This window comes from Neodiprion fabricii, chromosome 4 (assembly GCF_021155785.1).
Source record: "Neodiprion fabricii isolate iyNeoFabr1 chromosome 4, iyNeoFabr1.1, whole genome shotgun sequence".
Taxonomy (NCBI): Eukaryota; Metazoa; Arthropoda; class Insecta; order Hymenoptera; family Diprionidae; genus Neodiprion; species Neodiprion fabricii.
The window spans coordinates 22,053,597-22,078,964 of record NC_060242.1 but is presented as its reverse complement, the minus strand read 5'-3'; the positions used below and the strand labels follow the sequence as shown (position 1 = coordinate 22,078,964).

General features: G+C 40.6%; 3 protein-coding genes across 3 annotated transcripts; 2 read left to right on the top strand and 1 right to left on the bottom strand.

The window, feature by feature from the left end:
* Positions 1-11,434: 11,434 nt before the first annotated feature.
* LOC124179745 (zinc finger protein 271-like) lies at positions 11,435-18,550 on the top strand. Its single transcript, XM_046564443.1, has 15 exons — positions 11,435-11,731; positions 11,762-12,315; positions 12,354-12,517; positions 12,607-12,825; positions 12,904-12,995; positions 13,103-13,269; positions 13,369-13,559; positions 13,656-14,483; positions 14,566-14,670; positions 14,762-14,920; positions 15,019-15,311; positions 15,388-15,468; positions 15,558-15,675; positions 17,465-17,697; positions 18,310-18,550. Exons 3-15 carry the CDS (start codon positions 12,365-12,367, stop codon positions 18,410-18,412), a joined length of 2,742 nt encoding a protein of 913 aa, XP_046420399.1. The 5' UTR covers positions 11,435-11,731; positions 11,762-12,315; positions 12,354-12,364; the 3' UTR covers positions 18,413-18,550.
* Positions 11,533-12,111, bottom strand: LOC124180693 (mucin-2-like). The gene has a single exon (XM_046566439.1). It carries the CDS (start codon positions 12,109-12,111, stop codon positions 11,533-11,535), a length of 579 nt encoding a protein of 192 aa, XP_046422395.1.
* LOC124180692 (nuclear transcription factor Y subunit alpha) lies at positions 18,412-19,730 on the top strand. Its single transcript, XM_046566438.1, has 5 exons — positions 18,412-18,610; positions 18,704-18,840; positions 19,267-19,440; positions 19,541-19,632; positions 19,676-19,730. The coding sequence occupies exons 1-5, from the start codon at positions 18,412-18,414 to the stop codon at positions 19,728-19,730; spliced, it is 657 nt and encodes a 218-aa protein (XP_046422394.1).
* Positions 19,731-25,368: the final 5,638 nt, after the last annotated feature.

Below are 25,368 nucleotides of genomic sequence, written 5' to 3'. Positions count from 1 at the left end.
GTTGGAGATTTTTATTTATTTTACCTCATACGATATAATAAATCTTTTCCGCTGAAATCTAATTATTTTCAGGTGAATCTGACTTTCAGGCTATATAAAGTTGTCATATTATTGAAGACTGCGTATTATAGACTGTTTTCCTATCAGTTCTTCTTAAAAATGTTTGGTCGTGGATTTGATTTGTATGACCCTTCTCTGACTAATTGAATGTCCAGGAACTCAGAAAACGCAGCGAAAAGAGCGTGGGAACAACAGCAGAGACAGTACGAAGAAAAGAGCACCAGCTGAAAAATATCAAAAACACAGGTTCTGGTTTTTCGGCTCTAACTTCTGATATGTTGCTCGCAGCGCATTGGGACTGCGCCCAATCGATTCCTCTCGCAAAATTACGTCGGAATAGCGCGTGAAAGAATTTATTTCAGCACTTTTCAAAATCGCGAAAATTTTCGCCAAAAATACAAAGGGGTAAGCCTTGCTGTTTTTTTGGGCGAAAAACTTTTAGTCACCGATTCGATTTGTATGACCCTTTTCTGATTGAACGGACCCCCAGGAACTCAGAAAACGCAGCGGAAACAGCGTGGGATCAACAGGATAGAAATCACGAAGGAAAAAGCACCTGCTGAAAAATGTCGAAAACACTGGTTCTCATTTTTTGCCTGTAACTTATGATGCGTTGATCGCAGCGTATTGGGACTGCGCCCAACCGATTGCTCTCGCAAAATTGCGTCGGAATAGTGCCAGAAAAAATTTATTCCAGCACTTTTCAAATATTAATCCTCACGTAATATTTTTGATGTCTTCTGACACTGAAAATATTTATTGCTATTCCAGGTACAACCCAAGGTGGCTATCGGTGGTTGTTCGAGGTGGTTGGCGATTGTTGGAGGTGGTCGGAGGTGGACGAGGAGGAGGAGGAACTGAACTGAGTCTCGAAGCCCTGTTGACATAAAAGCAGCTATTCGATAGAAATTATAGTTTATAGTTTACACAGCCCATTGCATGATATTTCATTATAAATACATATGTTTCAATGTATTTAGGAATAATTTATCAAATATACAGAAGTCATGTGCAAATAATAAATGAATTGATTCGACCGCAGTTTGATGTATTCATTAGAGCTTTAACAATAAATTTAAGCTTTGTTACTTCTTTTATTTTATTATGGATAATCAAAAACATTTCCGACTAATCGTGCTGTGGAAGCATGGGGATTAAACCAAATGTAGCAAAAGATTAGAAACAGTGTATGTAGAGTACGAGTATTTTTCTAATAATGCAGATAGAATAGAATACCACGCCTTGCGAATTAGCTTTCCAGTCAGAGATGAATGATGAATTTTAAGGACTGCATTATCGTTGATGAATACTCTATGCCTCATGGGAAAAGAAAATCTGTAACGACAAACTTGATGCACCGGATCATCGTCGACTTTAACTTTTGAAATGTCCTACCATTTTCGAACGCCTCCTACCTCCCCCTGCCACCTCCGACCATCAACGGCCACTTTCGAGCACCCCCTATCACCTTCTGCCAGCGCCGACCGCCTCCTACCATTTCCGAGCACCTCCAACCATCCTATTTACCTATATCACCAGATTAGCTATGATATGAAAAGAGAAGAATTATTCATTTCGAAATGGGATTCTATTCGACGCGCGCTCGATGTATTCCATGACATTAGTATTCATAATTATTCCAACAACTTTTCATTTGCTCTCTCGATCTTGAATTTTCATAGGCATAGAATCGAAACGTTGTTTTAGCTGGTCGCAAGTGAAGTATCTGCGTTGGGTGGAGGAGCAGAATAGTTTTTCGAAAAGTATTCGGATGGAAAAAAAATTCAGAGTAACTGTAATACATCACGGATGCGTTAATTTTGAACGAGATGAAACGGATGCTTCGTATATGAGACAGTATTTAACGCTGCGTAGTGATTTAAAGACCTAGAAAGGTGATAGGGAGAGAAAGAACGACGCTTCTTAACATTTCGAGTGTATTTTAACACACATTTGAAAGATACGAGCGAAATTTTTCATCATCCAACTGTCGCAGAACGGCAGCGTTATTAGCCGAGCCGTTCACTGAAGAATATATCCTCAATCAACGGCTGACTATCGAAGGGCCTGGCCGCTTGAGTCTGGAATCGGCAGGAGAGATGAAGTGCGTATTTCTTGTATGAAACGTGAAAACTAAAAGCATTATACATCATATCATATCATCATACATCGTACACCATACATCATACACCATTCATCGTACATCATACATCATACATCATACATCACACATCATCATACCTAGTATTACAGTTCGAAACGAAAGTTTGAATTTTCGGGTGTTCGGAAAGTGACGTCACCAATCTAAAATCGGCTAGCCGAGTTCCTCAGTCTGGTAACAACCGCGCAGTAGAGCGGACGGTTGAGAGTCGCGCTCCGCAAACTTCGAGTACCGGGTTCTCAACCTCCCGGATCCCGCGCTTCGGCTCCGCTACGTATTTCGAGTACCGGGTTCTCAACCTCCCGGATCCCGCGCTTCGGGTCCGCTACGCGGTGAAACTCGACTTCCAGGATAAGCGCTCCGTGGTTCCTGGTTCACGTTTACAATAAATTATTTCAATTCGTTTTTCGCGCAACCCCAAATTCGGTAGCTGTCAGTCCGCTAATAAAATTTCTCGACTTCTATGATAAGCGCTCCGTGGTTCCTGGTTCACGTTTACAATAAATTATTTCAATTCGTTTTTCGCGCAACCCCAAATTCGGTAGCTGTCAGTCCGCTAATAAAATTTCTCGACTTCTATGATAAGCGCTCCGTGGTTCCTGGTTCACGTTTACAATAAATTATTTCAATTCGTTTTTCGCGCAACCCTGAATTCGGTAGCTGTCAGTCCGCTAATAAAATTTCTCGACTTCTATGATAAGCGCTCCGTGGTTCCTGGTTCACGTTTACAATAAATTATTTCAATTCGTTTTTCGCGCAACCCCAAATTCGGTAGCTGTCAGTCCGCTAATAAAATTTCTCGACTTCTATGATAAGCGCTCCGTGGTTCCTGGTTCACGTTAACAATAAATTATTTCAATTCGTATTTCGCGCAACCCCAAATTCGGTAGCTGTCAGTCCGGTAATAAAATTTCTCGACTTCTATGATAAGCGCTCCGTGGTTCCTGGTTCACGTTTACAATAAATTATTTCAATTCGTTTTTCGCGCAACCCTAAATTCGGTAGCTGTCAGTCCGCTAATAAAATTTCTCGACTTCTATGATAAGCGCTCCGTGGTTCCTGGTTCACGTTTACAATAAATTATTTCTATTCGTTTTTCGCGCAACCCCAAATTCGGTAGCTGTCAGTCCGCTAATAAAATTTCTCGACTTCTATGATAAGCGCTCCGTGGTTCCTGGTTCACGTTTACAATAAATTATTTCAATTCGTTTTTCGCGCAACCCTAAATTCGGTAGCTGTCAGTCCGCTAATAAAATTTCTCGACTTCTATGACAAGCGCTCCGTGGTTCCTGGTTCACGTTTACAATAAATTATTTCAATTCGTTTTTCGCGCAACCCTAAATTCGGTAGCTGTCAGTCCGCTAATAAAATTTCTCGACTTCTATGACAAGCGCTCCGTGGTTCCTGGTTCCCGTTTACAATAAATTATTTCAATTCGTTTTTCGCGCAACCCCAAATTCGGTAGCTGTAAGTCCGCTGATAAAATTTCTCGACTTCTCTGATAAGCGCTCCGTGGTTCCTGGTTCACGTTTACAATAAATTATTTCAATTCGTTTTTCGCGCAACCCCAAATTCGGTATCTGTCAGTCCGCTAATAAAATTTCTCGACTTCTAGGATAAGCGCTCCGTGGTTCCTGGTTCACGTTTACAATAAATTATTTCAATTCGTTTTTCGCGCAACCCCAAATTCGGTAGCTGTCAGTCCGCTTATAAAATTTCTCGACTTCTATGACAAGCGCTCCGTGGTTCCTGGTTCACGTTAACAATAAATTATTTCAATTCGTATTTCGCGCAACCCCAAATTCGGTAGCTGTCAGTCCGGTAATAAAATTTCTCGACTTCTATGATAAGCGCTCCGTGGTTCCTGGTTCACGTTTACAATAAATTATTTCAATTCGTTTTTCGCGCAACCCTAAATTCGGTAGCTGTCAGTCCGCTAATAAAATTTCTCGACTTCTATGATAAGCGCTCCGTGGTTCCTGGTTCACGTTTACAATAAATTATTTCTATTCGTTTTTCGCGCAACCCCAAATTCGGTAGCTGTCAGTCCGCTTATAAAATTTCTCGACTTCTATGACAAGCGCTCCGTGGTTCCTGGTTCACGTTTACAATAAATTATTTCAATTCGTTTTTCGCGCAACCCCAAATTCGGTAGCTGTAAGTCCGCTGATAAAATTTCTCGACTTCTCTGATAAGCGCTCCGTGGTTCCTGGTTCACGTTTACAATAAATTATTTCAATTCGTTTTTCGCGCAACCCCAAATTCGGTATCTGTCAGTCCGCTAATAAAATTTCTCGACTTCTAGGATAAGCGCTCCGTGGTTCCTGGTTCACGTTTACAATAAATTATTTCAATTCGTTTTTCGCGCAACCCCAAATTCGGTAGCTGTCAGTCCGCTTATAAAATTTCTCGACTTCTATGACAAGCGCTCCGTGGTTCCTGGTTCACGTTTACAATAAATTATTTCAATTCGTTTTTCGCGCAACCCCAAATTCGGTAGCTGTAAGTCCGCTGATGAAATTTCTCGACTTCTCTGATAAGCGCTCCGTGGTTCCTGGTTCACGTTTACAATAAATTATTTCAATTCGTTTTTCGCGCAACCCCAAATTCGGTATCTGTCAGTCCGCTAATAAAATTTCTCGACTTCTAGGATAAGCGCTCCGTGGTTCCTGGTTCACGTTTACAATAAATTATTTCAATTCGTTTTTCGCGCAACCCCAAATTCGGTAGCTGTCAGTCCGCTTATAAAATTTCTCGACTTCTATGACAAGCGCTCCGTGGTTCCTGGTTCACGTTTACAATAAATTATTTCAATTCGTTTTTCGCGCAACCCCAAATTCGGTATCTGTCAGTCCGCTAATAAAATTTCTCGACTTCTAGGATAAGCGCTCCGTGGTTCCTGGTTCACGTTTACAATAAATTATTTCAATTCGTTTTTCGCGCAACCCCAAATTCGGTAGCTGTCAGTCCGCTTATAAAATTTCTCGACTTCTATGACAAGCGCTCCGTGGTTCCTGGTTAACGTTTACAATAAATTATTTCAATTCGTTTTCCGCGCAACCCCAAATTCGGTAGCTGTCAGTCCGCTAATAAAATTTCTATAACTTTATAATCTTCTCATAATCTTTCTGGTAGATAATATCGATAAAAAAATTATATCAAACCTTGCACATTATTTTTGATTTGTTCTCATGCTGAAAATATTTATTAGTATTCGAGGTATAACTCGAGGTGGTTGGCGGTGGTCGTTGGGGGTGGTTGAAGATGGTCGGCGGTGGACGAGGAGGAGGACGAGGATTTGTGCTCGGTGAGTAAAACACTTTTATAATATTTCATGGCAATTGTAATTATATTTTATTTGAAATATTTCAAACTAGTCATGTTTACAATAAATTATTTTAATTCATTTTTCGTGCAAGCACATATTCAGTAGCTATGAATAATCTTATACAATTTGATATATTATTAATCAATTAATTAATATTCTTATAATATTTGATGGCAATTGTAATTATATTTCATCTGAAATATTACAAACTTGTCACGTTTACAATAAATCATTTCAATTCATTTTTCGTGCAAGCACATATTAAGTAGCTATGAATAATCTTATACAATTTATTATATTAATAATTAATTAATTAATATTCTTATAATATTTGATGGCAATTGTAATTATATTTCATCTGAAATATTACAAACTTGTCACGTTTACAATAAATTATTTCAATTCATTTTTCGTGCAAGCACATATTCAGTAGCTATGAATAATCTTGTACATTTTATTATATTATTAATTAATTGATTAATTACATTAATCCTTACACAATATTTTTAATGTGTTCCTATACTAAAAATCTTTATTACTATTTCAGGTATCACCCGAGGTGGTCGGAAGTGGACGAAGAGGAGGACGAGCTGGACGAGGAGGAGGACCAGGTGGACGAGGAGGAGGCGGGGTGGGTTGTGGGAGAGGACCTCTCCTCTCCTCAGAGGAGGGGAGGAGGCGGGGTGGGTCGTGGGAGAGGACCTCTCCTCTCCTCAGAGGAGGAGGGGGGAGGGGAAGGGGGTGGGAGGGGAAGGGGAAGGGCGGGAAGGGGAGGGCGGGAGGGCGGGCTGGAGGGAGGGAGGGCGGGAGGGAGGGCGGGCGGGAGGGAGGGAGGGAGGGCGGGGGCGGGGGGGGGGGGGGGGGGGGGGCGTGCGTTCTGCTCTATTAACTCTAACGGGCTCACATTGACATCCGTCCTCCATTCCCCCCCCCCCCCCCCCCCCCGCCCGCCCACCCTCCCTCCCTTCCTCCCGCCGCCCTCCCTCCCTCCCGCCCTCCCGCCCTCCCTCCCTCCCTCCCTCCCGCCCGCCCTCCCGCCCTCCCCTCCCCTTCCCGCCCTTCCCCTTCCCCTCCCCCGGCCCCTCCCCCTCCCACCCCCTCCCCCTCCCCCTCCCCTCCTCTGAGGAGAGGAGAGGTCCTCTCCCACGACCCACCCCGCCTCCTCCCCTCCTCTGAGGAGAGGAGAGGTCCTCTCCCACAACCCACCCCGCCTCCTCCTCGTCCACCTGGTCCTCCTCCTCGTCCAGCTCGTCCTCCTCTTCGTCCACTTCCGACCACCTCGGGTGATACCTGAAATAGTAATAAAGATTTTTAGTATAGGAACACATTAAAAATATTGTGTAAGGATTAATGTAATTAATCAATCAATTGATAATATAATAAATTGTACAAGATTATTCATAGCTACTGAATATGTGCTTGCACGAAAAATGAATTGAAATAATTTATTGTAAACGTGACAAGTTTGTAATATTTCAGATGAAATATAATTACAATTGCCATCAAATATTATAAGAATACTAATTAATTGATTAATAATATAATAAATTGTACAAGATTATTCATAGCTACTGAATATGTGCTTGCACGAAAAATGAATTGAAATAATTTATTGTAAACATGACTAGTTTGAAATATTTCAAATAAAATAAAATTGCAATTGCCATGAAATATTATAAAAGTGTTTTACTCACCGAGCACAAATCCTCGTCCTCCTTGTCCTCCTCCTCGTCCACCGCCGACCATCTTCAACCACCCCCAACGACCACCGCCAACCACCTCGAGTTATACCTCGAATACTAATAAATATTTTCAGCATGAGAACAAATCAAAAATAATGTGCAAGGTTTGACATAATTTTTTTATCGATATTATCTACCAGAAAGATTATGAGAAGATTATAAAGTTATAGAAATTTTATTAGCGGACTGACAGCTACCGAATTTGGGGTTGCACGGAAAACGAATTGAAATAATTTATTGTAAACGTGAACCAGGAACCACGGAGCGCTTATCCTAGAAGTCGAGAAATTTTATTAGCTGACTGACAGATACCGAATTTGGGGTTGCGCGAAAAACGAATGAAAATAATTTATTGTAAACGTGAACCAGGAACCACGGAGCGCTTATCCTAGAAGTCGAGAAATTTTATTAGCTGACTGACAGATACCGAATTTGGGGTTGCGCGAAAAACGAATTGAAATAATTTATTGTAAACGTGAACCAGGAACCACGGAGCGCTTATCATAGAAGTCGAGAAATTTTATTAGCGGACTTACAGCTACCGAATTTGGGGTTGCGCGAAAAACGAATTGAAATAATTTATTGTAAACGTGAACCAGGAACCACGGAGCGCTTATCATAGAAGTCGAGAAATTATATTAGCGGACTGACAGCTATCGAATTTGGGGTTGCGCGAAAAACGAATTGAAATAATTTATTTTAAACGTGAACCAGGAACCACGGAGCGCTTGTCATAGAAGTCGAGAAATTTTATTAGCGGACTGACAGCTATCGAATTTGGGGTTGCGCGAAAAACGAATTGAAATAATTTATTGTAAACGTGAACCAGGAACCACGGAGCGCTTATCATAGAAGTCGAGAAATTTTATTAGCGGACTGACAGATACCGAATTTGGGGTTGCGCGAAAAACGAATTGAAATAATTTATTGTAAACGTGAACCAGGAACCACGGAGCGCTTATCATAGAAGTCGAGAAATTATATTAGCGGACTGACAGCTATCGAATTTGGGGTTGCGCGAAAAACGAATTGAAATAATTTATTGTAAACGTGAACCAGGAACCACGGAGCGCTTATCATAGAAGTCGAGAAATTTTATTAGCGGACTTACAGCTACCGAATTTGGGGTTGCGCGAAAAACGAATTGAAATAATTTATTGTAAACGTGAACCAGGAACCACGGAGCGCTTATCATAGAAGTCGAGAAATTATATTAGCGGACTGACAGCTATCGAATTTGGGGTTGCGCGAAAAACGAATTGAAATAATTTATTTTAAACGTGAACCAGGAACCACGGAGCGCTTGTCATAGAAGTCGAGAAATTTTATAAGCGGACTGACAGCTACCGAATTTGGGGTTGCGCGAAAAACGAATTGAAATAATTTATTGTAAACGTGAACCAGGAACCACGGAGCGCTTATCATAGAAGTCGAGAAATTATATTAGCGGACTGACAGCTATCGAATTTGGGGTTGCGCGAAAAACGAATTGAAATAATTTATTGTAAACGTGAACCAGGAACCACGGAGCGCTTATCATAGAAGTCGAGAAATTTTATTAGCGGACTGACAGATACCGAATTTGGGGTTGCGCGAAAAACGAATTGAAATAATTTATTGTAAACGTGAACCAGGAACCACGGAGCGCTTATCATAGAAGTCGAGAAATTATATTAGCGGACTTACAGCTATCGAATTTGGGGTTGCGCGAAAAACGAATTGAAATAATTTATTGTAAACGTGAACCAGGAACCACGGAGCGCTTGTCATAGAAGTCGAGAAATTTCATCAGCGGACTTACAGCTACCGAATTTGGGGTTGCGCGAAAAACGAATTGAAATAATTTATTGTAAACGTGAACCAGGAATCACGGAGCGCTTATCATAGAAGTCGAGAAATTATATTAGCGGACTGACAGCTATCGAATTTGGGGTTGCGCGAAAAACGAATTGAAATAATTTATTGTAAACGTGAACCAGGAACCACGGAGCGCTTATCAGAGAAGTCGAGAAATTTTATCAGCGGACTTACAGCTACCGAATTTGGGGTTGCGCGAAAAACGAATTGAAATAATTTATTGTAAACGTGAACCAGGAACCACGGAGCGCTTATCATAGAAGTCGAGAAATTATATTAGCGGACTGACAGCTACCGAATTTGGGGTTGCGCGAAAAACGAATTGAAATAATTTATTGTAAACGGGAACCAGGAACCACGGAGCGCTTGTCATAGAAGTCGAGAAATTTTATAAGCGGACTGACAGCTACCGAATTTGGGGTTGCGCGAAAAACGAATTGAAATAATTTATTGTAAACGTGAACCAGGAACCACGGAGCGCTTATCATAGAAGTCGAGAAATTTTATTAGCGGACTGACAGATACCGAATTTGGGGTTGCGCGAAAAACGAATTGAAATAATTTATTGTAAACGTGAACCAGGAACCACGGAGCGCTTATCCTGGAAGTCGAGTTTCACCGCGTAGCGGACCCGAAGCGCGAGATCCGGGAGGTTGAGAACCCGGTACTCGAAATACGTAGCGGAGCCGAAGCGCGGGATCCGGGAAGTTGAGAACCCGGTACTCGAAGTTTGCGGAGCGCGACTCTTATCCGTCCGCTCTACTGCGCGGTTGTTTCCAGACTGAGGAATTCGGCTAGCTGATTTTGAATTGGTGACGTCACTTTCTGAACGGCCGACATCCAAACTATGGTTTCGAACTTTGATACTATGTATGATGATGTATGATGTACGATGTATGATGATATGATATGATGTATAATGCTTTTAGTTTTCACGTTTCATACAAGAAATACACACCTCATCTCTCCTGCCGATTCCAGACTCAAGCGGCCAGGCCCTTCGATGGTCAGCCGTTGATTGAGGATATATTCTTCACTGAACGGCTCGGCTAATAACGCTGCCGTTCTGCGACAGTTGGATGATGGAAAATTTCGCTCGTATCTTTCAAATGTGTGTTAAAATACACTCGAAATGTTAAGAAGCGTCGTTCTTTCTCTCCCTATCACCTCTCTAGGTCTTTAAATCACTACGCAGCGTTAAATACTGTCTCATATACGAAGCATCCGTTTCATCTCGTTCAAAATTAACGCATCCGTGATGTATTACAGTTACTCTGAATTTTTTTCCATCCGAATACTTTTCGAAAAACTATTCTGCTCCTCCACCCAACGCAGATACTTCACTTGCGACCAGCTAAAACAACGTTTCGATTCTATGCCTATGAAAATTCAAGATCGAGAGAGCAAATGAAAAGTTGTTGGAATAATTATGAATACTAATGTCATGGAATACATCGAGCGCGCGTCGAATAGAATCCCATTTCGAAATGAATAATTCTTCTCTTTTCATATCATAGCTAATCTGGTGATATAGGTAAATAGGATGGTTGGAGGTGTTCGGAAATGGTAGGAGGCGTTCGAAAATGGTAGGACATTTCAAAAGTTAAAGTCGACGATGATCCGGTGCATCAAGTTTGTCGTTACAGATTTTCTTTTCCCATGAGGCATAGAGTATTCATCAACGATAATGCAGTCCTTAAAATTCATCATTCATCTCTGACTGGAAAGCTAATTCGCAAGGCGTGGTATTCTATTCTATCTGCATTATTAGAAAAATACTCGTACTCTACATACACTGTTTCTAATCTTTTGCTACATTTGGTTTAATCCCCATGCTTCCACAGCACGATTAGTCGGAAATGTTTTTGATTATCCATAATAAAATAAAAGAAGTAACAAAGCTTAAATTTATTGTTAAAGCTCTAATGAATACATCAAACTGCGGTCGAATCAATTCATTTATTATTTGCACATGACTTCTGTATATTTGATAAATTATTCCTAAATACATTGAAACATATGTATTTATAATGAAATATCATGCAATGGGCTGTGTAAACTATAAACTATAATTTCTATCGAATAGCTGCTTTTATGTCAACAGGGCTTTGAGACTCAGTTCAGTTCCTCCTCTTCCTCGTCCACCTCCGACCACCTCCAACAATCGCCAACCACCTCGAACAACCACCGATAGCCACCTTGGGTTGTACCTGGAACAGCAATAAATATTTTCAGTATCAGAACACATCAAAAATATTGTGTATGAGTACTCGTGTCGAAATCGGTAATTCTCTGATGTTCTGCAATAAGTTCTCAACTCTACCATTGGAATATCTCAGGGAGCGCAAGCGCATGACGATTTTCGGTTGTCACACCAAAGCCCATTAGGGGCAACTGTCCTTATATTTCACAGTCAACGTAGGAGGTGTTTGGAGGTGGTTGGTGACGATCGGCGAAGGTCGAGGAGGACAAGGAGGACGAAGATGGCCGGAGGTGGTTGGAGGTGCTGAGAAATCGTAGGAGGTGGTAGACGCTAGTAGGAGGTGGTAGAGGGTGGTAGAAGGTGACCGGAGATGGCAGGAGGTGTTCGGAAATGGTAGGCGGTGGTAGGAGGTGTTCAGTGGTGGTAGGAGGCGGTAGAAACTGGTAGGAGGTGTTAGAGGGTGGTTGGAGGTGATAAGAGGTCGTAGGAGGTGGTTGGTGGTGGTTGGAGGTGGTAAGAGATGGTAGGAGGTGTTTGGAAATGGTAGGCGATGGTAGGAGGTGTTCGGTGGTGGTAGGAGGTTGTAAAAGCTGGTAGGAGCTGTTAGAGGGTGGTTGGAGGTGGTAAGAGGTCGTAGGAGGTGGTTGGGGGTGCTCGGAGGTGGTTGACGGCGGTTAGCGGTGCTCGGAAGTAATTGGGGGTGGATGGCGGTGAACGCGGTTACGCTTCTTCCCACGGCAATGATCGAGCTGATCGACATTTCTATATCGCAGCGGACAAGTAGTCTTACGTACTCACTTTGTACCGACTCAATCTCAAGCTTCCATACCGACACTACTTTGGCTGCTAGGAATGTCGGTGCGAGCCCGTTAGGTAGAGTTCATAGAGCAAAACCCTCCTACGCTCCCAGTCCCACCTCGGCCCACTTGCCCGCCGAAAACTGGTCACAAAAATTTACCGAGAGGTAACCGTCTTTATTTTGTTCAGTCAAATCTATTTAAGTTTCAGCAAAGATGTCTGGTTGTTCGGCAGTTGGTTGTTCGAACAGAGGCGACAGGGGTTTTTTCATGAAAAGCTTCCCACGGAATCCCGAGAGGAGAGCACTTTGGGCATCACAGACGAACAGAGACGGGTGGCAGCCAACTGACAACAGTCGATTGTGCGAGGTGAATTTGAAAATATAAGAAACGTAGATTTTTATCCGCCGTCCCTTGCGAAAAATGAATTATTCAACGAATAGATCGTTTTTCTTCAGGTACATTTTGACCAGGATCAATGGGAAAAAACGAGGGAAGATGGTACTCGGAAACTGAAATGTAATGCAGTTCCGACGATATTTGAAACCTCAATTCATTATCCGCTACGTAAAAAGTGTCCTGAAGAGCCAAAATTCATTGCAACACCTAACGTGACTAGATTGCCTGTCAATCATTCGGATACCTCTACTGCATTTATTAAAAGTTTCAATGTGCCGGTAAGTTCTCAAATTGCATTGTATTTCCTGATTGTAAAACAAAGTGAAAACAAATAGAGTTAACACTAACTTGTTCAGAACTCGAACCTCGATGGGAAGACACTCGTGTGCTCGGCAGCCAATTGCAGTAGCCAATTTGAAGCATGTTGGTTAAAATCATTCTTCTATGAGTAAGCTGTTTTTTCTGGTTTCTCGGATCATTTCCTGTGTCATCTCGTTCTTTTCATAGATCTTTATTCATAGGTGAACAATTATAGCATAGTTTCTTGTTTTGCAGATTTCCACTACACGACCCTGTCCTTTTGGAAAAATGGCTAACAGTGTGTAGAAAAGGCTGGATCCCATCTGCCCAAAGTGTAATTTGCAGAAAACACTTTTCTATGGATTGCTTCGATTCAAACAATGGTTTGCTACTGAAAAATAATGCAATTCCAAATATTCACTGTAAGTTTTTAATGAACACAGTTTTGCATCTTTGATTCTTTAATTTTCAAAGAAGTTCATCAGTTTATCAGATAGGGTCAAGTACCTTTATTATTACAGTGAACAATGATTTTGATCTTGATCCGATCTGGGAACCACTCAATGATAAAGTGGGTAACATTGTTGAAACTAATGAATCAGAAGACAATATTTATTGCCGAATTTGTGCGAGCAGCAAAAGTAAAAACTACTTTCCAATATTTGGGGATTCTAATTTGGCTGAGAAAATAAGTAGATGTTTGCCAGTAATAGTAAGTGTTAGATGATAATAAAAAGAAAACGAGAAACACTTTTTTCCGTCAAAACATTCTCGAAATTATTACATCTGATTTCTTTTTTTATTGCAGGTCTTGCCCACTGACAATCTGCCTCTGTACATTTGCCAACATTGCTTATACTATTTAAACGTTAGTTACAAATTGATAATCTGTTCTCTAAGAGCTGATACGATCCTTCGATCAAAGTTTGGCGAGTCAAATACTCCCAAGTGGTACAAAAAGCCAACAAGAGATGCATCAAAAGTATCTAAACATAAATCCATGGAAAAAGAGGAGCCCATATTTCGGATAAACGGTCCAATAAAATGTGACCTGTGCGACGATTTTTTCGAAGATATGAATATGTTTGATAGGCACATAGAAACTTTTCATCTTCTGAAATGGCGTTGCAGTTTCTGTGATCACAGCTTCGAAACATCCCACGAACTGCTAGCACACAAAATGTTGAATCATAGTGGTAGAATTTTAGCATGCAAAAAGTGTGAGAAGGTGAAGGTTGAAGAGATTTTCTGCGACGCACCTGGCATACTCAGTTCAGAATCTAAGATACCTCAATTAGCCAGCAATGTTGGGCATCTTGATATTTCATTGCCATTAAATCTTAAAAAATCTTCAGAACCAAGGAACAATTTATCAAAGTTAAACTGCACAAAGTGTAAAATAGTCTTTGTAGATGCCAAACAATTTCGTACGCACCACATTATCCATTTGCCTAGACGAGTCAAATGTTCGCTATGCCAAAGACGGTGTCAGTCTGTATTCGAATATCTTATGCACAAACGAGTAGCCCATAACCAGTTGAAAACGAAAATACCAAGCCCAAGAAATGACTTGCACAATTGCAAATATTGCAATAAAGTATTTTTGAGGAAGCAGAAGCTTATGATTCACATGCGAGTGAGTTGATTATTAAATATCTTGTATGATAAAAAATGGATGTGTTCACATTGCTTTTTTTCTTACGTTCTTCGCTTTGCAGGTACACAAACAGGAAATGCTCAACGACCCGTCAGTGACTGTTTACAAGTGCGTCACATGTCCAAAAATATTTGTCGACAAGGTGCTATATCAAAAACATCGCAACGTAAGTTTGAAGCATGCCTTTTAAGTTCTGAACGCATGATTGATATTCATACCAGAAAAGTTTTATTATTATTCTGAATATTTAATTCCAGGTTCACGATCCTGCGTGCTGGAACAGGTTCAGATGCGAAATATGCTGCCGGGCTTTTGGGGATCGATTTAAACTGAAATCACATGAAACCATACACAACGGAACCAAGCCTTACCAGTGCGACATATGCGGCCATACATTTAATCGGAATGCTAATATGGTAAAAGCACACTGCAGTTAATTTTTGTTATAAGTAGCATTATAGGATTGGAATTGGTATTTAGCTGCATTTTTTTTCTTTCTATCTTCACCAAAAAGATCAGACATCGCGCGAAGCATTCCGAACAGACATGTCGTTTCTGTGATAATGTTTTTAAAAGTATGCAAATTCTGAGGAAGCATTTGAGAGATGTCCACGGTGAGACTTTCAAGTCCGCAAAGAGGAATTCTAAAGTTGAACAGGATGGACGTCAGGGCAAGAGCAGCCGCGATGTGTTCATTTGTCGATACTGCGGTAAACAACTGACTTCTTACTATTCGTTACTCGATCACGAGCGAATACACACCGGAGATAAACCTTTTGTTTGTCACCATTGCGGAAAATCTTTCAGGTACCATTACTATCAAAATGCTGTTCGATGAACTTTCGTTATCAAATAATAAAAACTGTGAATCTTTGTTTTACAGAAGCATTACTGCCAGATGGGATCACATGGTGAGACATGAAAAAGGAAATTACATCTGTGAACTGTGCGGAAAAGTTTTAAGGTAATAGAACCGCGTGAAATTTTTTTGTTTTTTCCACACTGTCCATTTTTCGTACTTGTAGAGATAAATACGTGATTTATTATTTTCAGCAACAAGCTAAATCTTAAGAGTCATCTCAGAAAACATGCAGCGATCGAGCAGAGGAGATTCGAATGCAAGGAGTGCGGCAAGCTGTTTTATGTTAGAGGGAGACTCGACGCGCACCTGGTGCGCATTCATCATTTGGCTCCCAGTAATAATTGATATGAGGTATTCCGTGACAACTCGACCGATGATTTTCCCTCAGCATTTTTCATTTCGTTCATAATGTTTTATGCTATTTTTCTAACTCTAAATAGCACTCCTCAGTCCTGAATTATTTCTGATTTTATTCTCTAACCGATCTTTCATTGTTACGTCCTTCAGACCTTAGATTTATTTCCCACACTCTTACAGCTATCTTATACCCTGCATCCTCTTCTTATCAACACCTTGCTGCCTCAGTTCCCGTACAATATCAACAGAGTGCTCCCTCTACTCCTAAAGTGCAATTACCCAGTCCTTGCATCCTTCCCCCTATATATACACTCTTGAGTCATCTTCCTTTTGGCCAACATCTCAAAATTCATCTCTCTATCCCTTTTCCTACTCCACATCTTCTCATTCTACGCTCCATATCTTTTACAATACATCAATTATGTACTCAAACATTTAACTCCTCAGTACAAGTTCCTCTCTGCGATAGCCGCTCGTCTTGATTACAATCGTCCACCCCGTAACATTCTGATGAATTTTCAAACCTCAAAACAGAAAAATATTTTGTATTTTCTCAAAAAAATTATTGAAAGTTTTTCGATCAAAGATAGAAATTTTAGGCCATATCCGGAAGTGGAAACTATTCTTCTTATATTTATTTAAAATTGCACAGCATTGTAAAAAAAAAAAACTTTAAATCAGTTAAATAAATATAAGAAAAATAGTTTCCTCTTCCAGACATGGTGTAAAATTATCATCTTCTATTGAAGTATTTATGAATATCATGAATCATATCGAAAATGCTGACGAAAAATCATTGGTTGAGTCGACATGGAATATCTCATATAGATGTGAGTATGAACGTAACTAAAAAAAAAATACATTCGGAATATGAGAAAAGACTTATGCTTTGTTGAAGCCAAAATTAAATCAAAAGTTTATTATGCGCATATATCCAGTGCATGTAGATTGATCAAGGAGAATTGTCGTAAGCGGGAACCTTGTGAACTTGTCATAAAAACATATTAATTTTTATTTCGTATCAATGAAATGACTAGCTTGCATAGTTGCGGTTACGCGTTATCTGGTTCTGTTGCATCATTACAATTTACCATATACTGTATCAACTGTACTACTGATAAAGTTATAGCTGTTATAACTCTGCATTTATACAGACATTAATTATAACGATTAGGTAAAAAGAATTGAAAGAGGCAAAAAAAATAAAAAAAGAAGGCACGTTCGTACATTTATACAACATTGTATAAGTGTTACCGAGCAAACTGAATATCTCCAGATAACGAACGTCTAACAATTCTTCCAATTATCGTATAACATAATGAAAACGATCAAATACAGACGCATGTTTATCGAAACACGTGTCACATGTATGCATTAACTTTAAAATGAAAAACTCTTACATCTTGAATAATTAAGTATTTCGCTGATATATCACGTGATCAACGACTGATTGGCCGGTAATAATTATTTGTAGTACGCGCTAACGATAATTGTGAAACGTAGATTGCGAATAGAGGAATTCTCTGATTCATGTATGTACGTGCAATTGTATCCTTATAATATCGCGACTAAAATTGGAGCGGTGGGAGGTGGGGGAGGAAGTAAAAACAGGGAAAGCATGTTTATTTGAAATTGCGAAGAACAGGGCCGCGGAACGAAACTCTCTCTCGGGGAGTGTTGAATCGGGGAAAATGATTCCGAACGACGCTTTGGCGGATATTTTGAAAGAAAGCGGGTGTAGGGGGCGAGTAAGGAGCGAGCAAGGTGGCGGAGGGGAGCGAACCGCGTCGCAGAAAGAGGAAGGGCGGGCGCCATTGGCGGGCATCGAAGGGGCATCGACCGCCGCTTCGCCCCGGACTGGCAGTTCCCCTCACAGTCGCACCAATACAGGCTACAGCCGGGCTCTATATCGCCGACCATTGGTCCTCAATTTGCCGACCAATCATTGGGAAAGTGCCGACGAAAATATCCAATGTAAGTCCACAAATTATCAAACATCTACCGTGATCACTTTGGCTCATGGAGCCTCGATCAATTTCGTTATTTTCGTTATGTCAGACACGTTTCATCCGTCTCCACGCTCACATACGCTGCTAGAGAAACGGCTACGGCCATGTTTGATGCAAACGATATTTCGTGGCAATGGTAATGGCGATTTTAATAACCAACGATGCCTTGCTACCGTTTCGACGCCCCGCATCCTGACCTTCTAACAAACGATTTACCTGCACCGACGGATTTACCGATTAATGCGACCGTCTGCTCGCCTATTATCGACGCCTAGCACTCTCGTATTCGCCTTTTGCGATTACTTGTTGTTACTACTTTGTTTACACCCTGGGCACATCCACGATTCCCGCTACCCGATACTAGGTTATACGCAATATCGCGTTTGCGTCAGCAGCACGGACGCTCGTAATTTTTTCCCGTCGCGTCCCCATGCGTTGCAATTCTAACCTGAAATACTCGGTTTTAGCAACCAGTATGTTTTCGCTATTCTCTGTCCAATATTACTTTCGGTTATTTTACTTTTATCGGCGTGAAACTGATCGATTTTAACATCCTGGATTTTTGTTCTATTGACAGTGAGACGTCACCATGGAGCAACTTGGCGAAGGCCAGACGGTCATGGTTGGCAGCGGAGGAGCTGTTCAGGTTGTTCAGATGGGTCAGGGCGGCCAGACGATGATGCTGCCTCAGACTATTCAGGTCGCTGCACCTAATGGACAGATTCAAGTTGTACCCGTCTCCAGCCTAGCTGGGGCTGGGCAACAAATAGTCATCCAGCAGCCACAGACCCCTCAAATTATTCAAACTCCCGATGGACAAACCTATATTTATCAGCCAGTTCAACTCGAGGGACAAGTACAGCAGGCCCAGCCAACAGGTAGGTGATGAAAATATTTTCCATGTATTTCACTCTATTCCTTTCTTGTCATACAAAAGCTTTGAAATTTTGGTTGTTACCTTTTCATTGCAGTTATCAACATCAACGGAAACCTGATGCAAATTGCTGGCACTACATCACAGACGTCAACGCCTACAGCAAACACTGCTCCTGTACAACCGCTCTCTAGTCCTACCGCAACAGCTTCACAGGCAGGGAATATTGTCATGGTGATTACTATTAGGCAAAGCCTCTTTCACTCACATAGTCAGTGTATCGAATATTATACAGACTTGTAGTGATCATAGAGCAACATTAACACTACGGCTGGCGTTGGTCCAGTAATCTAAATTATTTGCTGATTTCTTTATTTTCATCTATATCTAATATTGAACTCATTTCATTTATCATCCGCGAGTTTTCTCTCACTATTCACTCTGCGACCTTTGTACAGTAGTGTTGCCGTTTTTTAATACAACTCATCGACGCTGTAGCATGGACAGATTTGGATGGTTTTAGTATATTGTTGACTCATTCAAACTGTTGTTATTATTATAAAAAGACTTGCTATTCCTGTTCGCATGCGGAGGTTATTTTTACACTTCTGGACACCTTGACATTTGATAGTAATCGAAATGTTTAACTGTGGTCAACAGATGGTGCCCGGAAACAGTGGTCAGGCTCAATTTCAGAGAGTAGCATTACCGAATGCAGAATTTCTTGAAGAAGAACCCTTGTACGTCAATGCTAAGCAGTATCGTCGTATTTTAAAACGCCGTCAAGCCCGCGCCAAGTTAGAAGCTGAAGGAAAAATACCCAAAGAAAGACCGGTAGGTTGATCCAGGAATAAATCTATCTGCTTGCGACTTGACCTGAGACAAAACAGAGAAAATCGTGAAACCCGTTTATGTTTTTTCCCTCTGTTTACAGAAATACCTACACGAGTCACGCCACAGGCATGCGATGAATAGGATTCGTGGGGAAGGAGGTCGTTTTCATTCTGGCCAGGTAAAAAAGAGAAGGTTCGTAAATGACCTTATTTAGATTTCCTACGTATTTCATTAGATGGATAGAAAGACCGGTTAACAAACTAGGTTTCAAATGTTTAGGAATGGAATAAACCATAATTAGCGCCGATCTGAACGCCGCAATTAAAACGAATTGTTTCCTCAGTAGGGCGAATACAAATACGATGATTACCCAGCATATAACAACCACGAGTAGTACAAACACTATTCGTACAATATCGCTACCAGCGACGAGTGCGGTAGGTCAACATCACAGTAACGACAACATGACACCTGCAATTATAATTGAGGTGAGTCGATAAGGGTATCACGGATGATAAATCGAATAGCGTCGTGAATGACTCATGGCCAACTCCAAATTGCGTTTTACGCATACTTGTATATTCGACCAGTGCCGCAACTACACCAGACATCTTTCTGCACGTATCTTTTTTGTTTTCGTTTACTCTAACAGCAGTCTCTTCAGATTGTATTTTCTTTTGTTCGAAAAAAGGGAAAGAGAAATAGAGAGCTCTTATTCTTAGAGACTGAAAGCTGAAAGGCTCGAGCGCACAAGACTATACGACTATCTTTACTAAAACTGTCTCTTCAATTAATTAAACAAAACATGTTATTATCTATTTTTATTTTTTTTAAGTATACGTATAATGAATGATTAGGAAGTGAAAAGTTGAGCTGTAAAAACAGGGTTAGGGTTTTATTGATGTCCAGAGAGAAGTAAAGAGTCGCCAAAAACTAATTACGAAAAATCTCTCGTATTGTGTTTAGAAAAAAGTTGGACAGGCATATTAAAGTTTCTTACAGTATATCAGCTTTCATGGATTCACTGAGAAAATCACACAGTGTTTTTGTCCCGTAAATATCACTGTGTAGTAATTGGATTAAATTTATTTAAGTTACTACAGAAGTACCTAAATTTATAAAAATACAGCCCTGTATTATTGGACGTATTTTCAAATAGTATCAAATGCAATTTTGTTTTGTAAAACTGTTTGAAAACGGAATGGGTATTTTTGTCCTTGGTTTTTACTTTTATTATTTAAATTACTATTTCACATTCGGAATGCATGAGACTGTAAACTGTATAACTTGAAGTGTGATCTTCACTGGGAATCTGTGTCGCTCATGAATAAGGGTAAATTTTATTTGGAGTCAAGTGCAATCAATCAGTTTCTAAAAATAAGGGACTGTTAAATGTAATTTAACCATCATACTCATCAATAACCATATAATAAAAATTGATGGGATCAAGGTTATCTTTAATTATAACAAGATACTGCACTGGAACTGTAGAATATTGAAAACAATCGTGTGTTAAAGTGAACTGATTTACATTAGTCAACTTGGCCAGATGATTCATAAGTCGAAGTTATAAGTCGACCAATATGTGCACGATTCGAAGTAAAACCCGTTTTCAATGAGTCGAATATTGTTTACATCGGATTTTATGTAACTGAAAGTCAATCACATACATTAATTTACGAATAGCACATCATTGGATGAATTATCTGATCAATAAATCATCGATTGTATGATGGATTACGATTCGTGAAGTGCAAACGTGATGAGAGCAAGTGGGTTTGCAAATTTCACGAAGCAAAGATGTACATAGTTACTAATACGCTAAAACGAATCTTTTATAAATGAATGATTGGGAGAATAAGATTGAGGATTAGTGTAAGTTGTTTGAAATGAATAAACTTGAGATATCGATAATGTTCTAAGAGAATTGAACGAATGTGTGGGTGTTTGATCTTTGCGGTTTTGTGACGTTTGGTGAGACTAATTAATAAATGATTACCGCCACCAATTGTATGATTAATTGCAAATTCTGTGTACCTTGCTTTGTCGTAACGCTAGATTAATAAAGCATGTTTATTTTGTAGTTATTAAAAAATTGAGGTTCTATCGAACATTATGAAAATTCACCGAATCTATTTTTCTCTAAGTTATCCCTCCTTAATGTATATTGATTATAAATAAAGTGCACTGAATAATATTACGAAGTTCACCAATGATTTACATATTTCACGAATTTTCCCTCGAGATGAATCTAGAAGCGACAATATTGCAAACATTGTTTTACACGGTTAGTGTAAAATAATCACATTTCATACAGGTTTCTAATACTGGACCGGAATCACAACTGTGACTGTAACTTAAGAAATTACGAATCAATTTACATATTCAGATGCTGTGTCGACGTAATTTTGCGGAAGGAATCGATTGCGCTTATTGTTAGTCTTACTTCATTACACGAACAGTGTTCACAAGTTACAGTCGAAAAAGGAAGGATTTCCTTGGTAATTTATTAGCTGTTGGTCCTACAATGTTTTGATTACTTTCACTGGATTCCTTGGGGTTTAATCTGTTAAGGAAGACATCTGAATCCATTCTATGACGAAAAGTTTTTGAAACATTGAAGAAAAGGGAAGGTTACCTTTTGTATATTTTCAGTCCATTCGAACGCTATATCGACGTAATTTTGCTATAGGAAACACTTGCGCGTAATCCAAACAAGATGTTTTAGATGTTCTCGAATTTTAGCCGGTCAATAAACTGATTGATAATTTTTTGGCTCCAGAAATCACTTTGAAGAATGGCTATTTTTCCCGGGTATTTTACTTATCACATCGACACATTTTGTTTTTACCTAAAATTTGTCTGACAATATCTTAGATATTCCGACTTATTTTTTTCAGTTTACATGTTCGTTGACAAAGATACTGTCAATTCATACCCAAAAGTATAAAGTTGAAGCGTCAAAGTATTCACATCGCAAGTATCTGTAATGTTACTTCTGTTACCGTTGTTAATGTCACTTCAGAACATACATTTATTCCTGCACGTACTGATCCGCTTGAATATGATCACTATAACTAAATAATTACGTAACTTTGACGGCCAGTTTTTGTACAACTCTTCAAGAGAACAAACTCAAAAAATTTCGTCGTTAATCTATCACTACCAATTCAATAGTTATCCAGAAGATGCTGCACTTGCATCGATCTCGGACGCGAGGAATGTTTCATCATTCATCTGGACGACGGCTGGCTTATACTCAACAGCAGAGCATATTCCTAAGCCTCGTTGAAGTCCTGCAGGTGCATTATACACCAACAGGAATGCCGAAACGAATTTATCTTGCAGCCTCTCTGGTGCACAAGAAAATCATCCGCTAATGTTCACCCGACATAGTTAGAACCCAGCGCTTTACCGCTGGACTTTAGTCTGCATACTGACGCAAGTCACGAGCATCGGTTAGGCTCCTGATTCTCGAAATTTTTTGCACCCAACGCGAGGTTGAATATGAAATATGAAAATGATTGAAAGGGTGTCAAACTGAAAGTAAAACCAGAATACGTAATTTCATATTCAGAAATCTCGTTCGTTTACACGGGAGATAATTCAGAATTAAAACATTTACACGCTTGTGCCAAGGCAACCCAAACCACCCACACCAAATCTATGGGGCGTAATTCAGGTTGCTTATCCACAGGCGGTTAATCGTATTGTTTTCACGTGATTAGCCAGAGCGAATAAATTGCCGAACGAATAATATGAAGAAGTTGCAATTACGCTGCAAGACGGACGGACAATGGTTTTGTGATTCGCGTGTTAGGACGTATAAATCGTAGGGATGATATCTGGCCGTGTTGTAGAGGAAACAGGGAATAGAAGTGCATATCTTAATTACAATATTCCCTCGAGCTGAACCCGGGGCTCGAGTTCGCTTCCGCGCTGGCTCTCTTACACTCGGTAGAAATTTAATTAATTTACCGGCACACCTACGCTTCTGTACGTACATGACACAAACATATTCGTATCCTCCCGATGCCGGAGATGCCTGGCTACTTGTTACTTGTTACTTGTTTACTGACTGAAGTATTGTCCCCCGCCCCTCGTTCTCTGACTACGTTGTCAACTCAACCGATTCTCCCTAAGACACTGATAATTTTGTTTGCAGATTTTCGCATAAAGAAATTTTTACATAGCTAATTCCCAGAATGACCAAGAAGATTGAGATTATTTATTAATCGTAATCGAAGAGCGAGCTTTATGCCCAGTGTAGCTGGATTTTGTGCTCGTGCGCTCGCTGCGCTCGCTTACTCGTTATCAGTGTTTTACCAGATGATACGAGATTAATGAGACACCTTACGCCCTCACTGCTCACTACACTGAGCAGGAACTACGGAGCACTCGTCCTGGAGGTCGAAATTCACCAGGTAGAGGACCTGGAAGTCGCTATTCATTAGGTAAATCACCGGCAGCGCAGCAACTATGAGGAACTTCAGAGCGCTGGTCCTAGAGAACGAAATTCACCAGGTGAAGGACCTGGAGCGCAGGAACCACTGAGCGCTTGTTCTGGAGGTCGAATTTCACCGGGTGGAGAACCTGGAGAACCAGAAATAGGGAAAATTTTGGAGAACCTGGACAGCCAGAACTACGAAAAATTAATCCTGAAGGTCAAATGTTACCGGGTAGCGTACCTGGAGCGCAGAAACTACGGAGCACTTGTCCCTGAAGTCGAGTTTCACCAGGTAGCGGACCTGGAGCGCAGGATCCAGGAGGTAGAGAACCTGGTACTCGAAATTCGCGGAGTGCGATTCTCATCCGTCCTCTCTACTGCGCGATTGTTTCCAGACTGAGGAATTCCGCTAGCTGATTTTCGTCGTCGACGATTACTGTAGATCGATGACGTCAAGAGAAAAAAATTGTTGGGTGACGTCACTTTCTGAAAATCCGAACATCCAAGATTTGGTTTCGAACTTTAATACTATGTATGATGTATGATATGATGATTGTACTCTGTCGTTTTGTCAATAAAAAATTAGAAGATAAAAATGATGATGTGTCATTCTTCCTCTACCAACGAACCAATTCCATCACAGAACTGCTATATCACGCTATTGTTAAGTAATCGTGAAAACTGAAATACACGGAGTCACGTTAGATTGTACATTCGGGGAAGGATCGCCGATAAATTGGGAAGAATCTGAGCAGTCCAAAGAGTTCAGCGGTACACCGATACACTGGGACTGTGAAGAGGTTGAGGGGTTGATCGAGGGTTGGGCTAAGGTTCAGCAGCGGCGAGAAGGGTTGGCCGTAGGTATTTTTCCAAAGAGGTTGAAAGAGGGTATAAATTTCTTTAGGGCTCTTTGCCGCCCGGCAGCTGGGGCTGCGCAGATCCGGATTCGAATTTCCGGCTTAACTTAAGAGCTAATAGCACGGGCGAGTGCAGCGCGAACGGCCCGAATTTTTTGCCAGTAAAACAGATATATGCGTTAATACTTTCCCGCTTAGCCACTCATTAACTTTTTTCATCCTCGTTTCCTCCGAAATATTTTATGCATAAAACGCGCTCGTTGGCAAGTCGAAATTTTTAGAGCTTGACGAATATGTCGTCACATCTCGACGTATCTAGGCGAGTGTAATGCACAGGTGAATATGTATATACGGGCGATCAATAAATAGACGCAATTTCTAGGACAACCTGCCGCTCGTTATCCCCCATATGTGTACACGAACTCACTCTCTCCGATGTCCGAGAGATTTTCTCTATTTGCTACTCTGCGCATTCTGCTTGCCCCGAAAATTTGCCATTGCATGCATCGGCGCTGATTTCCGCGGTATGAAATTAGATTACTGATTTTTTTTCACCATCCTTGACGATCCTAACGAATCAGGACTGCAGAATTCGACCTCTCGAATAAGGCGTTCATGATGCCA

Coding starts and splice junctions, on each gene's coding strand:
- LOC124180692 (XM_046566438.1), top strand. CDS start 18,412: ATGCTGCCTCAGACTATTCAGGTCGCTGCACCTAATGGACAGATTCAA. Junction 19,441..19,540: donor AAATACCCAAAGAAAGACCG/GTAGGTTGATCC, acceptor CTCTGTTTACAG/AAATACCTACACGAGTCACG. Junction 19,633..19,675: donor GGCCAGGTAAAAAAGAGAAG/GTTCGTAAATGA, acceptor GTATTTCATTAG/ATGGATAGAAAGACCGGTTA.
- LOC124179745 (XM_046564443.1), top strand. CDS start 12,365: ATGTCTGGTTGTTCGGCAGTTGGTTGTTCGAACAGAGGCGACAGGGGT. Junction 14,484..14,565: donor AGCTTATGATTCACATGCGA/GTGAGTTGATTA, acceptor TTCGCTTTGCAG/GTACACAAACAGGAAATGCT. Junction 14,921..15,018: donor TTAATCGGAATGCTAATATG/GTAAAAGCACAC, acceptor TTCACCAAAAAG/ATCAGACATCGCGCGAAGCA.
- LOC124180693 (XM_046566439.1), bottom strand. CDS start 12,111: ATGTCGATCAGCTCGATCATTGCCGTGGGAAGAAGCGTAACCGCGTTC.